This window comes from Pelodiscus sinensis, chromosome 11 (assembly GCF_052426305.1).
Source record: "Pelodiscus sinensis isolate ZL-2025 chromosome 11, ASM5242630v1, whole genome shotgun sequence".
Taxonomy (NCBI): domain Eukaryota; kingdom Metazoa; phylum Chordata; order Testudines; family Trionychidae; genus Pelodiscus; species Pelodiscus sinensis.
In genome coordinates this window covers 18,029,119-18,046,166 of record NC_143062.1, presented here as the reverse complement: position 1 = coordinate 18,046,166, position 17,048 = coordinate 18,029,119, and the positions used below count along the sequence as shown (strand labels likewise).

General features: G+C 49.8%; 2 protein-coding genes across 4 annotated transcripts; both read left to right on the top strand.

Moving 5' to 3' along the window:
• The first annotated feature begins 1,215 nt into the window (after positions 1 to 1,215).
• On the top strand, positions 1,216 to 8,523 carry LOC102459481 (phospholipase A and acyltransferase 2-like). Of its 2 annotated transcripts, XM_006125049.5 has the most exons (5): positions 1,347 to 1,369; positions 3,689 to 3,878; positions 6,102 to 6,204; positions 7,143 to 7,411; positions 7,861 to 8,523. In XM_006125049.5, exons 2-5 carry the CDS (start codon positions 3,864 to 3,866, stop codon positions 7,969 to 7,971), a joined length of 498 nt encoding a protein of 165 aa, XP_006125111.3. In that variant the 5' UTR covers positions 1,347 to 1,369; positions 3,689 to 3,863; the 3' UTR covers positions 7,972 to 8,523. The 2 variants fall into 2 exon arrangements, with proteins under 2 accessions (XP_025041442.3, XP_006125111.3); XM_025185657.3 differs by lacking the exon at positions 3,689 to 3,878 and having other exon boundaries at positions 1,216 to 1,369.
• A 4,253-nt stretch (positions 8,524 to 12,776) lies between these two features.
• LOC102443502 (phospholipase A and acyltransferase 3-like) lies at positions 12,777 to 16,564 on the top strand. 2 transcript variants are annotated; one of them, XM_075939123.2, is made up of 5 exons: positions 12,777 to 12,835; positions 13,159 to 13,254; positions 14,169 to 14,271; positions 14,816 to 15,084; positions 16,293 to 16,564. In XM_075939123.2, exons 2-5 carry the CDS (start codon positions 13,192 to 13,194, stop codon positions 16,389 to 16,391), a joined length of 534 nt encoding a protein of 177 aa, XP_075795238.1. In that variant the 5' UTR covers positions 12,777 to 12,835; positions 13,159 to 13,191; the 3' UTR covers positions 16,392 to 16,564. The 2 variants fall into 2 exon arrangements, with proteins under 2 accessions (XP_075795238.1, XP_075795237.1); XM_075939122.2 differs by lacking the exon at positions 12,777 to 12,835 and having other exon boundaries at positions 12,877 to 13,254.
• Positions 16,565 to 17,048: the final 484 nt, after the last annotated feature.

The window sequence follows — 17,048 nt, the reverse complement described above, 5'->3', positions numbered from 1 at the left end:
TGCCAGGCTTCTGTCCGGTGTGCAGCTGGAAAAATCAGAAAATACTGGACATTGCACATGTCCGGTATTTTCTGATATTTTTTTTACCGGACAGAGCGCACAAATACCGGACTGTCCGGTACAATACTAGACACCTGGCAACCCCCCTTTAAAAAAATTTAAAGTATCCCTTTAAAAAAATTTATCAGTACCTACAGTTTTCAGACACACAACATTTTTTCTACAATTGCAACATATTTGTTTAAACAACCTCATCGTATTCCTGTCACTCCTTACAAGGTACATGGCCCATGGAGGTCAATGGGGCTGGGCTATTTTATATGTAAAGGTACTGAGAAATGTATCAATTACTTGAGAGGAAGAACGGCATTGCGCAAGAGGGGTTTTCTTGTGCAAGAAGGGGCAGTGTAGTCGCTCCTTCTTTCACAAGAGCCTCTTCTGAAAAAAATGGTGGCTCATTAGGTATGCAAATGAGGCTCAGCGATATTCCATGCGTAGCCTCATTTGCATATTACTCACGCAAGAAGACGCGAGTGTAGACATAGCCCAACTGAATGTCATTGTTTTGGTAATATTATGGGGCCTCAGCATGTCTTAATCAAGCACTGCAGGGTATGGATTACTTGGTAATTGCCCTGCTCTGTTCATTCCCACTCAAGCATCTGGCAGTCAGAGAAAGGATACTGGGCTAGATTGGCCATCCTGGCTCAGGCCAATGGCCCATGTTCTCATGAAGTATAAGAATCCAGGCGGGTGTTCCTGCTGAAATCACACTGCCAGCTCTACCCTGCTATTGATCGAAATGCTGATATACTCAGATCAACTCACTCAGCTGTTGCTATTTTCAGCTGCAGGACTGAACTTTGGACCCTGCGGCACAGTACTTCCTATACATATGAGGAATGTCTGGACACTACAGATTGAGGGTCAGGAAGGGAATGTCAGTGGAGGACTATTCAGACTCGCTACCTGGTACCCACCCCTTCAATACACCCACCCTGAAAAATGGGCAGGTAGAGGGCACCTCAAATGACCTGAGCACGGAGCGATACCTCTCCGGTGAGCTATCTCACTTAATATCTGCTTGTCTCAAGCATGCGCTTGTCTCGAGCATGGGTTTGAGTGAGGACAATAGGAGGGTTGGGCACAATTTCAGTTCAGGCACAGGTAGAATCAGCAGCAGAGACGTATGTGTCCCTCCCATAGGCTGGATCCAAGTCCTGAATATTCCACCCACATGGAACTTGCCTTAGATAAATCCAGTGGCAGAATCGAAACTGAAAGCTGACAAGCGTGTGTGGGAAGTCCAGAGCCAGGATAGCTAAGGAGCTCCAATCCCAGCCCCATGACGGAGAGATATCGTGTCCCTGTAAGTACTGAGGCACTGCACCAGGGTCGAACTAAAGCAAGTTAGTAAACAGCTCTGGAGAGTTTTAGCCAAAGGATGGCTTAGAAGTGGCCAGTCCTGGTAGCTGTTTGTCCATCAGCTCAGAGGCAGTCAGGCAGATCTGTCTGTTTGAGTTCTGTGAACGCCTGTTGTTTCTCCTGTAGCAGTAACGGGGCTATTGGAATACATAGATTTGGTGGAAGGGAATCGTTGGGTTCCCAACAATGGTTTAGAAGGCCGGACTTCTGGGTTGTCTTCTCAGCTCTTGGAAGTGAGAGTTCTAGTGGTTTAGAGTGGGAGGGGAGTAGGACCCAAGACTCCTGCATGGGCAGCGTCCTGCCTCAAAGCCCACCACCCCGCTCAGCCTCCTCCCCGAAGCCCTGTCTACACTCCACCCCCACCCAGCCCCTTCCCACCTACTCAGTCCCACTCAGCCCCTACCTGCCTCTCTGCTCCCTTTCCCAGGCCTCTTCCTGCCCATCTGCCTGCAGCTCACTGCTCACCTCTCCGCCTCCTCCCCCATCCCTCTCAGCCCACCTCTCACCTTTTCACCCCATGCCCCAGGGCTGGCTGCTCACTGCTTGTGGGCGCCTCTTTGCCACCTTCCCTGGCCAGCATGCAGAAGGAGTGGGGACAAGAGAAGGCGGAGGGAAGACAGGGACTCAGGGACAAGAGGGTGAGTGGAAGCGGGGCCTTGAGGCAGACCAAGGCCTCTGGGAGCAGAGAGGGCCATCCCTGTGGACAGAGAAGTGTGCAGAGCTGCCTGGTCGTATCTCTTCCTAGGAGTTGGAGGGGGGACTTGCTGCTGTTTTCAGGAGCTGCTTGAAGTAATCACCATCTGCAGGTGATTGACAGGAAGGGTCAATGGCCTTTTTGGCAGTGGCTACTCAAAAGGCAACAAGCTGGATGTCTGGGGAGGCCTAGTCTCCCCTGGCCTCTTATACCCAGCACCCATAGACTGCTGGGGTCTGACAACAGTGCGATTGGAGGATATCTGGATCCACACTGTAAGGCTGTATCTAGACTGGCAAGATTTTGCGCAAAAACTTGCCAGCTGTCTACACTGGCTGCTTGAATTTGCGCAAGAGCACTGACTTTGTAATGTACAAAATCAGTGCTTCTTGTGCAAATACTTTGACGCTCCCGCTCAGGGATAAGCCCTCTTGCGCAAGAATACTTGCTCAAGAGGGCTAGTGTAGAGAGGCACTTAATTTTTTGTGCAAAAAAACCCTGATGGCGAAAATGGCTAACGGAGCTTTCTTGCGCAAAATCACATCTAGACTGGCCACGGATGCTTTTGCGCAAAAGCACTTTTGCGCAAAAGCAGCTGTGCCAATCTAGATGCTCTTTTCTGCAAATGCTTTTAACAGAAAAACTTTTCCGTTAAAAGAATTTGTGGAAAATCATGCCAGTCTAGATGCAGCCTAAGAGTGTCCCATATAATGAGGAAAAGTTGAAGTGCCTTTGTTGTTCTTTTGTTGCACTCTTTGTTTCAGTGGGGAAATCACCAATGTGATATTAGTCTTCTTTTTAAAAGAAAAAAACAAAAACCAAAACAAAGCAAAAAAAATATTAATAATGGCTGTTGAAAATAGCAGCTGAGAAGATGCCAGCATTTGTTGCTCAATTTTATCCTACTATTTCTACAACAAATTACAGTGGATCAGTATTTGATTTTGGAGAAATGATGTAACAGCTGCCTAAATTGAACTTGAGCTCTCCTGTTCAAATCTGGAAGGCAGACATTAGATTCCCTTGGAGCATCAGATAAATCTGGAAAGGAAAAGCCCATTTCTGCTTGCATGGCTGTGGAAATTGACTCAAATCCTCCCGTGTGCCTGGGATGTGTCTAAAGCCGCTCAGGCCCTCAGTAGAACCTTCCCTCCATTACTGATCATATTAACCTCTCCAGGTCCACAGGCTAGGCTTCAGGCAGGAGCAGCCCTCTCAAGCCACCCAGTTCCTTCTTTGGGGCTCCCAGCCCAGGACACCAGCACCCCTGATCTAGTCTGGGGAAGGTTTCTGAGGACAAGATCTGGACCAAAGCCTCCTACTCCCTCTGCACACAAGTTTCGCATCCACCCCCCCTTCTAGCAGCTGGCTCTCCAGCACAGAAAGCTATTGTGCAAGGCTCTCATCTCGCACCCCTCCCTTTCTTGTTGCTAGTGACCAAGGGACTGCTGGGAAATGTAGTCTTTTCCATACTCCAAGGGTCAGCTCTTTAGGGCATGGAGTTGGCCAAGGAACTGCAGCTCCCATAGTACCTTGGGCTTTCAGTTCCCATTCCATCATGCTCCGCAGGCTCCCACTGTAGAGCACAGTGGGGAAGAAGTGAGTGGTATGGGCATGTTCTGAGCTTGGGCCCTGTGCCATGAGACAATTGGCACAAGAGTAAATCTGCTACTGCTGCAAACGCTGACGCTCACTAAAGCGGAGCACGTCTCTCTCAGCCCTCTGCGGCCACCTCCAGACCACCATGCCTATTTCCTCGGTAAGTACCAGCTGCCAAAAGAGCCCCAAGAACTGTCAGTCAAACCTTTTAGCTCAGCTGATCCCTGCTGTTGTTTATCTGTGTTGGCTGGGTGTTGTATCATGCACGCAAGGTAGTAACAAATTTCAACAGGTCTTTATTTACCAAAGGTGAAACCTCTTTACAAAGCTGGTGCTTCCCTCTGTAGCTCTCACTCAGGCCTAGCCCATCTCCTCCCTCCTCCTTTCTGTTTCCTGTGCTTCCAGATTCCCAATAGCCAGTGCTCCCAGTTCTAATAATTACAATCAGCATCTAAAACACCACACTGGGCCATGTCTGGACTGATTTCACTCTCTCATTTGTGGGGAGTGTTCAAGGAGTGCAATGCAGTGTCTGGTGTCTGATTACTGAGTCCTCTTGGCATGTGTCCTTGGACTAAATATAATCTTGGCTAGGCTGGCTGGCCGGAAGGAGAGATCCTGCTGTTGCACTGTATCTGGGCTTGTTTCCTCTCAATGGAGAGAAAGCAGGGAAGGCTATTACCCATCGTCAATCACAGTGCTGCATTCTACCCTCTGCAAAGCAAGAGGGATTTGGTTACTCAGTTGCCAGGCATTCAGGCCTCTTGATCTGCTGGAACCTCTTAAATCTGGTTGATTCGCTCAACACCATGAAAACAGACAGCAGGGCTATGTCTACACTGGCATGATTTTCTGGAAATGCTTTAACAGAAAAGGTTTTCCGTTAAAAGTATTTCCGGAAAAGCACGTCTAGATTGGCAGGACGCTTTTCCGGAAAAGCGAAAATGATGATCGGGGCTTTTTTGCGGAAAACACTACTGTGCTGTCTACACTGGCCCTTTTCCGGAACGGTTTTCCGGAAAAAGACTTTTGCCCGAATGGAAGCAGCATAGTTTTTCCGGAAAAGCACTGATGATTTTACATTAGATCGTCAGTGCTTTTCCGGAAATTCAAGCGGCCAGTGTAGACAGCTGGCAAGTTTTTCCGGAAAAGCGTCTGATTTTCCGGAATAACTTGCCAGTGTAGACACAGCCCAGGTGTATCCGACGGGGTGATCTGAGGGAGCTCAACTGGAGGCAGTAGGAAAATGTTTGGGTTCCTCCCCCCATAGAAAATTTTTGATGAAATAACCTTTATTAAGCAAAACCTGCTGAAAACTGAGTATTTCTGGTCAGAAACTAAGTATTTTTAGCCAAACACTGAATAATTTTGGCCAAAAAATGGACATTTTGAATCAAATTAGTCAAAAATGATTGTTTTAGCCTCAAACTGACAATCTGAATATTTAAATAAAATATTGTCAATCAACAACTAATAAAATTTGAATATTTGTGGATGAAACCTGCATATTTTTTGCCAAATCAGAAGTTTTTCAAAACTGACGAAAGCAAAATAGTTTAACTTTTTCACCTAAGTAAATTAACTTTTTGGTCTTTTGTAAGAAATGAGATTTTTAAAAATGAACATGGAACCTTTCCATGAACATTTTTGTTATCTCAAAACTTTAATTTTCCATTTGAAAATAGTGCTCTGAGGGACAATTTCCTGTCACTCTTAGTCTAGCAGCAAAGGAAAATCCCAACTAAATTCCCAACCCCTGCATATCCACAAGAGGTGTAACCTCAGGTCTGCCCTGAGATTCTGCACCCAGCATGCCATAGACCTAATGATGCATGAACAAACAGCCCATCTGGAGAACCTGTCCCAGGTGCCTCTTAGTGGCAGGGAGACATGCCCCTAATAACCCACATCATAGAATCATAGAATCATAGAACTGGAAGAGACCTCAGAAGGTCATCAAGTCCAGCCCCCTGCATCAAGACCCCTGCATCAAGACCAAGCACATGCCTGAGCCAAATCCCTTCTCCAGTTGCTCTTAGACTCCCTGCCTCTGAACCACTCTCCCTTCTGCCCATTTTGGTGGCTAACTAATCTCTAGTTAATTGCACCATCTTCACTGTACATTACACACCTTCCTGGCATCTGATGCACAGGGTCTGCTACAGTGACAGGCTGGACCAGCTGGATTCCTTTGCTCCAAAGGCAGAAGCTGGTGTGTGGGGCCCTGCCATTTGCCAGGTCAATCCCCATCAGCAGTTGGACTGACTGTTCTCTCAAAGACTCTGTGGTGCTGAGGGATAGATACCTTGCAGAGGGGTATGTAGGTAAGTAGGTAGATTTGCTCCTCCCTGTCTCACTTGTCATGATGATTTTGCTCCAACAGGTGGAACCCAAGCCTGGGGACCTGATAGAGATTTCCCGCTTTGGATACCAGCACTGGGCTATCTATGTGGGAAACGGTTATGTCATCCACTTGGCTCCCGCTTGTAAGCACCCCACCTGACTCTGCCACAGCTGGGGGAGGGAATTGCATGAACAGAGGGTGCTGATGTAAAGCAGTGCCTGAGGCTAAGTTGTCATCACTGGGACTCAAACCTGGGACTAAGCCAAGGGTGGGCAAAAGGGTCTCCATGGCAGGACCTGGTCTGCCAAGCAGTTGATCCGCCCTGCCATTCCCCCGCCCCCAGGCCAATTAAGGCTTGAGGGCAGGGGGAAGCGCTCAAAGTTTCCTCCACCCTGCCAGGAGAACACAGAACTTTGAAGCACCGTGTGCTCCTGGCAGGGTGGGAGGAGACTTTGTGCCAGGGGCATGGGTGCCTAGGGAGAACCTGGGGGGTAAAGGGAGGGGCTCCCCCACCTCCAGACCAATCATGGTCTGTGGGTGGGGAAGCCTGGAAGCATCCTGGCCCCGCCCCTTCCATTTGAGGCCCTGCCCCTTCACATTTTTTGAAGTGGCCCCCAGCAAAAAATTATTGCTCACCCCTGGACTAAGCCATTCAGCCTACAGGGCTTGAGCTCATAGAGATAGTTTATTGTTTTAACTTCGTCTTTCTCGTATGCGACACTGTTAAGATTAAACAGTACTTTGGCGTAAGGCCATGACTGGTCACTGTGCACACCATGGGTCATAGACTCCCCAAGAAGGAACCGAGTTGTATGATCAACAGCATTCCAGTGCCCAGGGCTCCACCTGAGATCAGGAGAATCATGTGACTGTCCCAAAGAGGTAAAGGCAGAGGGTCTGACACCTGCAAGGGAGCACTGAGCTGTCTGGGGACGAAGGTGCATCCAGCCCTATAGCTGGGACGTGTGCCCTGCTTGGCTTGGTCTAAGACACGTCCCACATGATGGAGACTCCGGGGAGGGATGGGCGTCCATCCAGATCCATTAGCTCACGGTCCATGTGTCGGTCTTGGATCCCCAGGTGAGAATGCTGAAGCCGGGTTCTCCAGCTTGATGTCCGTGGTGGCTGATAAAGCCAGAGTGAGGAAGGAACCCCTGTGGGCAGTGGTGAAAGGTGATGACTACCGAATCAACAACAAGCTCGACAGGAAGCTGCCCCGGCGGAGGATAGACCAGATTGTCCGGGAGGCAGAGTCTCTGGTGGGGAAGACGATGTCATACAGTGTCACCAGTGAGAACTGCGAGCACTTTGTCACCAAGCTGCGCTATGGAGAGGCCAGGAGTGACCAGGTGGGAGCGGAGTGGTCCCTGCTCCATGCGTGTGTATATGTGCACACACGTGCCATGTGGGGCCCTGCTATGTGTGCACACACCCATCTAAGAGCAGAGCCATCTCATGCCAGGCTCTTCACAGACACACAATGAGAGACTGTCCCTACCATGATGCATTTACAATCCAACGGTACAAAGGATGGGAGGGGAAAATAGAGGCCCAGAGCAGGGAAGGGACTTGCCCAGGGCCAGCAGCAGAGCCTGGAATAGAATAAAGGGATCCAGAGACTTGGCACAGCTTCTGAACCATCCAATTTGCCCAGTTACATTTCCTCCAGTGAACAGTGGAGGCCAGATAATCTAAGACAGACGGTAACTCAGCACAGCTTTTGTGCCATTTACTGCTGTGTGTAAACCCCTGTGGGCTACCTGGGGTCTCCTGACCAGGTTTATTCTGTGTTTTGCAGGTCCGAGATGCCGTGTTTGCAGGGGTAGTGGGGATCGCGGGCTTTGGAGCCCTTCTGGCATTAGCTACAGGCATTAGCAAATTGCTCTCTGACAAGCATGAGGATGAATAATGTAGACATCGGCCTGGGCCAAAGACTCCAGCAAGGACAATGGGAGCTGATCTTTACAGGAGCCAGCTTATCTTTTTACTGCTTTCTCCTTTGGGACCACTGCTTTTGGGAGTTTGTTCCAATGGTTAATCATGTACACTGTGAAACACCGGTGCCTTATTTCGAACTGGAGCAGGTCTGGCTTTAACTTCCAACCACTGGGTCTTGTTCTGCCTTTATTTGCTAGATTAGAGATTCCTTGAGTGCCTGGAATTTTCTCCCCATGAAGGTACTTATACAAAGTAATCAAGCCACCTCTCAACTGAAGCTAAATCGATCAGATGCTTTAAAGCTCCACTTCCAGGCATTTTTTCCAGCCTCAGATCCCGTTTGTGGCTTTTCTCTCCACCCTCTCCAATTTAGCAACATGAATGTTAAATCTCAGAGGGGAAGCCATGTTAGTCTGCCAAAGTGGTTTTTAATCCATGAAAGCTGAAGCCCAAATAAATCTGTTAGGGTATGTCTACACTACCCTCCTAGTTCGAACTAGGAGGGTAATGTATGCATACCGCACTTGCTAATGAAGCCCGGGATTTGAATTTCCCGGGCTTCATTAGCATAAGCGGGGAGCCGCCATTTTTAAATCCCCGCTGCTTCGAACCCCGTGTAGCGCGGCTACACGGGGCTCGAACTAGGTAGTTCGGACTAGGGTGCCTATTCCGAACTACCGTTACTCCTCGTTTCACGAGGAGTACCGGTAGTTCGGAATAGGGACCCTAGTCCGAACTACCTAGTTCGAGCCCCGTGTAGCCACGCTACACGGGGTTCGAAGCAGCGGGGATTTAAAAATGGCGGCTCCCCGCTTAAGCTAATGAAGCCCGGGAAATTCAAATCCCGGGCTTCATTAGCAAGTGCGGTATGCATACATTACCCTCCTAGTTCGAACTAGGAGGGTAGTGTAGACTTACCCTTAGTCTTTAACATGCCACAGGACTCTTCATTGTTAAAGCAACTAAGTTTTTAGACATTTGGGACATTCTTGGAGAGTGCGTGTATAAATCTAGCTAGGAAGATTCTGCAGCAAATCAACACACTTGCATCAGCATTGACAGATTGTATAGGTCATGCCGAGCCACTTGCTATGAAAGAAATAAAAGCTTTGTGCACTTGCCTGACACGGGTATGGCCTGTCTCTGAAGGCGTTAGGCACGTGTTTAAGGAACGCTCCAAAGGCCTCGTCTTGAGATATTTACTGCTTTTCTTACAACCCCAGGTCCTGGAGTCATGAGAGCATGCCAGAAGCTGGGAACTGGGACCAGGGATCAGGGGATGGCTACTTGATGACTGCCAGTTCTGTTCATGCCCTCTGGGGCAGCGCTGAGCAACCTTGGCTAGTTAGCGGGCCTCCTTCATTTCAGTGGCTGCAAGATGGTTGCAACCAAGACAGTCTCCTGGGATAGGGTAGTTTTGCTAACTGCGCTTGCATACCTAGAATTTGCAGACTGTGCCGATGAAACTGTAGCAGCACTTTGATTGAATACAGAGGGAGCACATGGCTCTTATGGTCAGTGCTGTGAGCAATCAGCACTCACTTCACTTCCCGTGTCCTTGCTTTACGTGTGTGTCACTTTAGTAATACTGGTAGGAAAAAAACTACGTGGATGGAAGCCAGTGACATCTGGCAACCCTGTGTGTGGGCGACAGTAAATAAAAAGTCTCGTGGATCACACACAGAATCCTGATGGGCCACAGGTTGCTCACCATTGCCCTAGGGCATCTGGCATTGGCCACTGTTGGAAGACAGGATACTGGGCTAGATGGACCTTTGGTTTGATCCACTATGGCCAGTCTTATGTTGAGGGAATCTTGGCTTTCAAAATGTTTCCAGCCTTCCTTTGTGCAGAAAAGGGCTTGAGCCATGAACAGCACACCAGCTGGTAAACACAAAGAACCCCAAAGGCTGTACTTGTCAGAAAGAATTTGTACCTTTCCTGTTCTTGGGTGGGGTGAGCTGACTCCATGGCTTTGAATGTGAGGCTCTGGAGCTGGCAATGCTAGAATGCCCATCAGCATAATTATGCACGATCCATTTAGTTCCCTGAGGCCATTGCTGCACCTGCTCCTGAGCTCTGTTGCGCTGAAGGGGACACTGAATCAGGGGCCCAAGTCAAGCAAAATATTTAAGTGCATGCTTGCATGTAAGCATCCAAATAGTACCCTTAACTAGCTAGGCATGGATCGGACCCACTGCCCTAGCAAAGGAATGCCCTGTGGTTCATTTCCCAACTAGGGATGTTAAATTTAGTTTAATCAAATAATTGATTAGTCGATGAGTCGATAAGTGGGGAACTGCAGCAGGGTTCACACCCGGCCCAGGAGCTCTTAATCCATTTAAAAGGCTAACCTGCAGCAAAAGGGACCCAGCGTAAGCCCGGACAGCTGATTCCTGGCTTGCGTAGGGTTCCTCTGCTACACACCAGCCTTTTAAATACATTTAATGTTGGCTCTTAATATATTTTAAAAGCAGAGGTGCATCTGGGACTAGGCGTGAGCTGGGAATCAGCTGATTCCCAGCTCATGCCTGGTCCTGCTACTCCCCTGCTCCCCACAGAGACCGTGCTGGAGAGAACCAGCTTGTAAGCCGGCTCCACCCAACCCTGATTCCTGCTGTCCCACCTTGTTGCCTCTGATAGAGGCAGCAAGCGGTGGAGGAGGGGGGAGAGCGTCTAGTTGCCTAGTCACTTACATACCTATTCCCAACCCATAGTATTCTGGGTAACCCAGTTAATATATGCTTAACTTTACCTCACCTTTTTATCCCTATTTTGGAATTGTAGACACAGGCAAGGAGGTGAAGGGGGGCTGTGATTCTCATAAGGATTCAAAGGAAGAAGCCCCCACTAGCCGGGAGGGAGTGAGCCCCCCACCCAGGTCAGGCTCAGGGGAGGGAGAACCCCCCAGCTTCCTCCAAAATGGGGCTAAGAGAGAGAGCCCTTCTGCCCTGGGAGGGGCCAGAGGAGAGGAAGAGAGCCCCGCTCCCAGGGACAAGCTGGTGGGGAGGGTGCAAAGTCCCTGCTCTCCTGAGTCACCCCCTGCCCTGATTCCTGCACTCTCCTGTGCCCCCAGTCTCCTGTTCTGAGCCCCCACATCTCCAAGGCCTTGCCCTGACTCTGCATTCCTCACACCACCTGTCCCCTGTCCTGAAGGGCCAGGGCAACACCAGGTAAGTCCTCTAATATTGAATAATACTGGTAAAACCTCTGTAGTAAGATTAATGCCTGAAACAAAGCCCATAGGCTACGTCTAGACTGGCATGATTTTCCGGAAATGCTTTTAACGGAAAAGTTTTCCGTTAAAAGCATTTGTGGAAAAGAGCGTCTAGATTGGCACGGATGCTTTTCTGCAAAAGTCATTTTCGCGGTCGGGGCTTTTTTGCGCAAAACAAATCTGAGCTGTCTACACTGGCCCTTTTGCGCAAAAGTTTTGCACAAAAGGGACTTTTGCCCGAACGAGAGCAGCATAATATTTCCGCCAAAAGCACTGATTTCTTACAGAAGGAAGTCAATGCTTTTGCGGAAATTCAAGCGGCCAGTGTAGACAGCTGGCAAGTTTTTCCAGAAAAGCGGCTGATTTTCCGGAAAAACTGGCCAGTCTAGACACAGCCATGTAGTGTGGGCTATGAAGCCTGAGGCCTAGTATAATGGTCAAGGCTTTGCTAATATAAAGCAAAGCTAAGCTGTGAGGCAGGCCCCTGCTCATGGAACTTGTCACAAACAGTGTAAAACACTAACTGGTAATAGGCCCAGGTGTGGAACAGTAATTGGTACAAGGTACCAGCTGTAAAATGGTAATTGGTACTGGGCATAGGTTGAAAGCACATTCCAGAAAGACAGTAACAACACCTCATTAAAAAGGACATTGGTACCTGCACACCCACCACTGATAAAAGGGACATACTGATCAAGATTTAGGGAAGTGTCTAAAATGGCAGCAGTAATGGATAGAGAGTTTCTAATTGAACCACCAGGTGCAGGGGAATGGGAGGTATCTAAGTAACGTCAGAGGGTGGCACCTTGTTATGTCAGGAGTGATGTGTGACTTGTTTGAACTTGTATATAAAGTGGTGTCTTGAAGGGGCTGTCTTTGGCTTAGGGATCAGTGAGCACTCTCACTGACTGAGCTGACCGGCGTGGTTCGGGAGAGTCTACTGAGAACTATTACTGCACTTTATAAACCTGGCGCCTTCAAATCTGATTTTGTGGTCTTTGGGGGCTCTCCCAGAGTCTGCTGTATTGACCACCTGCACAAAGTGAACACAACACATAGGAGGAGCACGCGTGCATGCAGCATCATTGACAGAGCAGGACACCACAATGGCGAATTCTGACAACCACAATCTCTGGTGTGGATGAAGTTAGATCAGCATAAAGGTGCCTCATTCTGGTATAGATTAGTGCCCTGCAGAAAGAGGACTAAGGAAGGAGGGAGGCAGTATGGCTTAGTGGATAGTGTAGTGGCGTGGCACTCAGGTGGCCAGAATTCCTGGCTGTGCCGCTTACTTGTTGGATAACCTTGGGCAAGCCACTGCCTTGCTCTATGCCTCAGTTTCTCCACCTGTAAAATCCTGCTTTGGGAGCTATGAATACCAAGAGCTAGGAGATCACTCTGCTATAGGTTGAAGGCACCTTTGTAAATGCTGTGCAGAATAAACTGCTCACTCAGCAGACCACTGGGGGAAATTCCCCACAAGGGTGAGCAGTGGTTACCCGGTAACCAGGCATGGAGCAAACTCCCTGTGATGTCATGATAAGTCCTCCACAGCCCCCTCCCCAACAGACAGTGTTACATTAACCCACCACAGGGACGGCGTGAGCGCCTCCTGCAGGTACATAATGTGTGAACAATCCAAGGAGGGGGGGTGTATGGCTGACAAGGAGGATGGGCCAGTGGGACCCAGCTGTTCTGAGCTTTGATCCCATCTGTTGTAGTGCTGGGTAAATTGCTTTGGCCGTGGGTTTCCGTGGGTTTTCTATGAGAGGAAGCGTGGTCTAGAGGGGAGAGGGGGAAGAAGAGATACTCAAAGCCACACAGCAGAGCTAGGAATAGCCCTAGGTGCCCTGAGCCTCTGTCCAGTATGCTAGCCAGTGGGCTCCCCTACCTCTGCTGCCTTGGGGGTTGTTAGCCATGTGGCACATGCCTTTGTTTTAGCTATGCCAATAGGAAGCCCGCAATGCGAACAAGATGAATGATGAGAGGCAAAATAATTCCACCTCCTGCATCAGGGTGAAGATCCCCTCTGTCCACGTAAGTGCGGCCACGCGCCCAGCCACGCCGTGGCTTTCACTCATGACGTTTGCTCGTGAGCTGGGTAATGGTGAAGTCAGTGGCACTTTCTGGGTCCTGTGCCCGCTAGAGTCTGCTGCAGTGTTTGAGCCACAAAAAGCCACCCAGGGAGAGTGTTCACTGGCTGAAGCCCTCCCTCAGCCTAGCTACACAGTTTCAGGAGTGAAATCCAACCCCCCAGAACCCCTTTAAAGACCATGGGATGCTGCCTTAACATGTCACCTAGTACTGAACTAGGGACGGTGCTCTTCATTCCCACTTCCAATATTGTCAAGGAAACAAGTGGTGACAAGCCAGCAACCAGTTGTAGGGATGAGAATGGAAGCAATGGGGAAATTAGGGAGGTGGTGCGGCTACCAGAGAGCCGTGGAGTGACTCCGCTAAGTCAATAGCTATAGGGCCAGATTCTGATCTCAGTGCTCCGAGGGTAGATCCAAAGTCACCCGCTGACTGCAATAGAGGTCAAAGCTGGATTCTGATCTCTGCTCCCCCTGGGGTCCATCCAGAGTCACCCACTCACTTCAACAGAGTCAGCCCTGGATTCTGATCTCAGTTCTGTCTGAGCAACTCCATTGAATTTCACAGGGTCAGGGCCCTGATCTCTTGCACTGTAGTTCAATACAGCATATTCCCACTGTCGTCAGTCAGGTAGGGACTAGATCTTGCTTTTATTGAATCTGGTCTAAAACTGGAGTAATTGCAGATTGATAGGCGGAAGAGTCAGTGTCTTAGCCCACCGGAAACCCATGGCATCACTCCAAATAGCACATTGCAGTCCTTATTCGTGTATTCTTGATAATGTGCAGTTCCCCCTTTCCTATGTGGCCACAATTCACCAGGACTCCCTAATGGGACCCCCATATCGCCTCTCCCAGGTGGAACTCAAACCTGGTGACCTGATTGAGATCTTCCGCTCATGCTACCAGCACTGGGCCATCTACGTTGGTGATGGCAAAGTCGTCCATCTGGCTCCTCCTTGTAAGTGCCCCCTCCCTAATGTGGGAGGTGTGTTCTTCTGGAGGCTGAAGGTGGGTCCCTGCCACGAGAACCTCTCTTAGGTGTCTCTACCTGCAGAGGAGGCAGTGTTCTGTGCAGGATGTGGGGAATTCCATGCCATGGGCGTTGTGTGCCTTGGAGATCAGTAATGTGACTGCCATGCCACAGTGTAGTACTGCCTGCTGCCCCTAGGGGGAGCTGGAACTGCCACAGCCCTGTAGGGTGCAGTAGGGACTGCTGCCACCAGATGATTCAGCGCCTACCCTGCACTACCCTTGACTGCCACTACTGGCGGGACAGGGGGCTGCAGGCAGCACAGGGTGGAGGTGCTGAGCAGAGGATGGCTGTGTGCAAAGCTCCCTACTCCCTCTGCTCCTGCAGCCACTACAAAGTGGGGTGTGGGGTGCCCATGTATCAGCCACTGCCCACAGCTTCCTGGGCGACCAGGAGAGCTTTGGGGAGGAATCTCCCTGTGGCACAGACAGCTCAGAGCCAACTCAATGGATCTCGCACCCTCCCTCCCAAGGTGAGCACCCCATGGACGGCGTTGCCAGCGTCCTGGCTGCCCTGTCCGACAGAGCCTACGTGAAGAAGGACCGGCTGGAGGTCGTGGTGCGCAAGGACCGCTACCGCGTGAACAACAAGCATGATGAAACACACCCTCCGCTGCCCGTCTCCAAGATCGTCCGGCGGGCCGAGCGGCTGGTGGGGCGGGAGATGCCCTACAACCTGACCAGCCACAACTGTGAGCACTTCGTCATGGAGCTGCGCTACGGTGTGGCCATGAGCGACCAGGTGGGTGTGAGACGGGGAGGAACATGCCCTCACGCCTGCATCACGACTGCAACCCGAGTTTCAAATCTGACAGCCCCAGAGCCTCTTGGGACAGCTGGTCCAGAGGGGTGGAGGATTCCTTCTCCCAGGAGTGTCACTGCCTTGCAGCCTGCCTGGCTGATGTACTGCAGAGTGCAGTACCGCCACGGCCTGCTGCCCTGAGCATCTTCTAAAGTGGCTGCAGCTCTGTGTGTGACATTGTCATCAAATCCTCCCCCCCCCCCCCGCTCTCACAGTGTTTATTATTATTTGGCATTTCAGCCTCAGTCCAGCACCCTGCTGCAATAGGTGCTGCACAAACCCAGTCAAACCCAGCATCCTTCTCCCTGCAAAATGAACCCAGCAGTCCCTTCTCCAAATCTATTCCATCCCTCAGCATTTCAGTGGCTGCCTCTGCTCCCCTGCCTGGGCTCCTCTTCACAGCCCCAGCTGGTTGCTGCTGCTCCTTTGCTTTCTGTATTGCAGCACAGCATCGAAAGAAGGAGACTGTAAGAGGCACCATGGGGTGGGGTGGGATTCATGCCCCTAGGCCAGGAAATCTTGACCTACTCTATGGTATGAGTCTTCCCTGGATTAGGCTTCTGCAGCAAGAGTAGCTTGATGTCTGATGGGCTGGCTGGACATTTCAGCTCCTGTCTTCCTCTACACCTTGGCTATGTCTAGACTGGCATGATTTTCCGCAAATGCTTTTAACGGAAAAGTTTTTCTGTTAAAAGCATTTGTGGAAAAGAACGTCTAGATTGGCACAGACGCTTTTCTGCAAAAGCACTTTTTGCGGAAAAGCGTCCGTGCCAATCTAGATGCAGTTTTGTGCAAGAAAGCCCCGATTGCCATTTTCGCCATCAGGGCTTTTTTGAGCAAAACAGTTTTTAGCTGTCTATACTGGCCCTTTTGCGCAAAAACATTTCTGGAAAAGGGCTTTTGCCTGAACGGGAACGTCAAAGCATTTGCACAAGAAGCACTGATTTCGGACAGTAGATCGTCAGTGCTTTTGCGCAAAATCAAGCAGCCAGTGTAGACAGCTGGCAAGTTTTTGCGCAAAAGCAAGTGCTTTTGCGGAAAATCTTGCCAGTCTAGACGCAGCCCTTGTGTGTCCCGAGCCTGTAAATGACCCCACGTGGGAGACCCCCCCCCCACACATCTGACGGGCACTTTGTTCTCTTCTGCAGGTCACGGAAGCCATTGCCATGGGCACTGTGGGGGTGATGGGAGTGGCGGCTGCTGTGCTCAGATCCATGGCTCAGAGACGCAAGCATCGGAAGGAGTAATGGCAGATGGAGGGAGTGGGGTTTGTGCCAGTGCTGGCTTGGGGCAATTAACCCACCTCTCATCCTTTTCATCAGATTGGTTTCAGTGCAATATGAAAGCTAAGTGAGATTTTGAGAACAAAAGCTGCCCCATAGAGGATAACCACTTGTATTCCAATAAACCCATCTTGAGACCCCTGCGTCTGTCTGGGAGGGAAACGGTCACTAATGTGGCTGGTGACTTGATTGCCTTGTGCTGTGATTTCCTCTCTTCTCTCCCGAGTTAAGCAGGGCTGGGCTGGCTGAGTGTTTTCAAGGTTGGTCTTCTGGCGAACTGCACTGATTCAACAATGGAGGCTCTGAGTGAGGTGTTCCCTGTCTGACAAGGTGTAAAAACCAAGTTCATAATCAGGCACTTTATAAAAAGAAGCTCCAGGGTTTTAACTCTGGTGTCCTGGTCAAATTAAAAAACATAGCAAGAGACCTAAAAAAGAGTCACCGTGGCTTAACCACCATGTAAAAGAAGCAGTGAGGGACAAAAAGGTATTTTTTAAGAAGTGGAGAGGGCCGATAAAGAAAAGTTATGTATTAGTTCCCTAAATAGAAGAACTAGAGGACACCAAATGAAATTAATGGGGAGCAGGTTTAAAACTAATAAAAGAAAGTTCTTCTTCACAC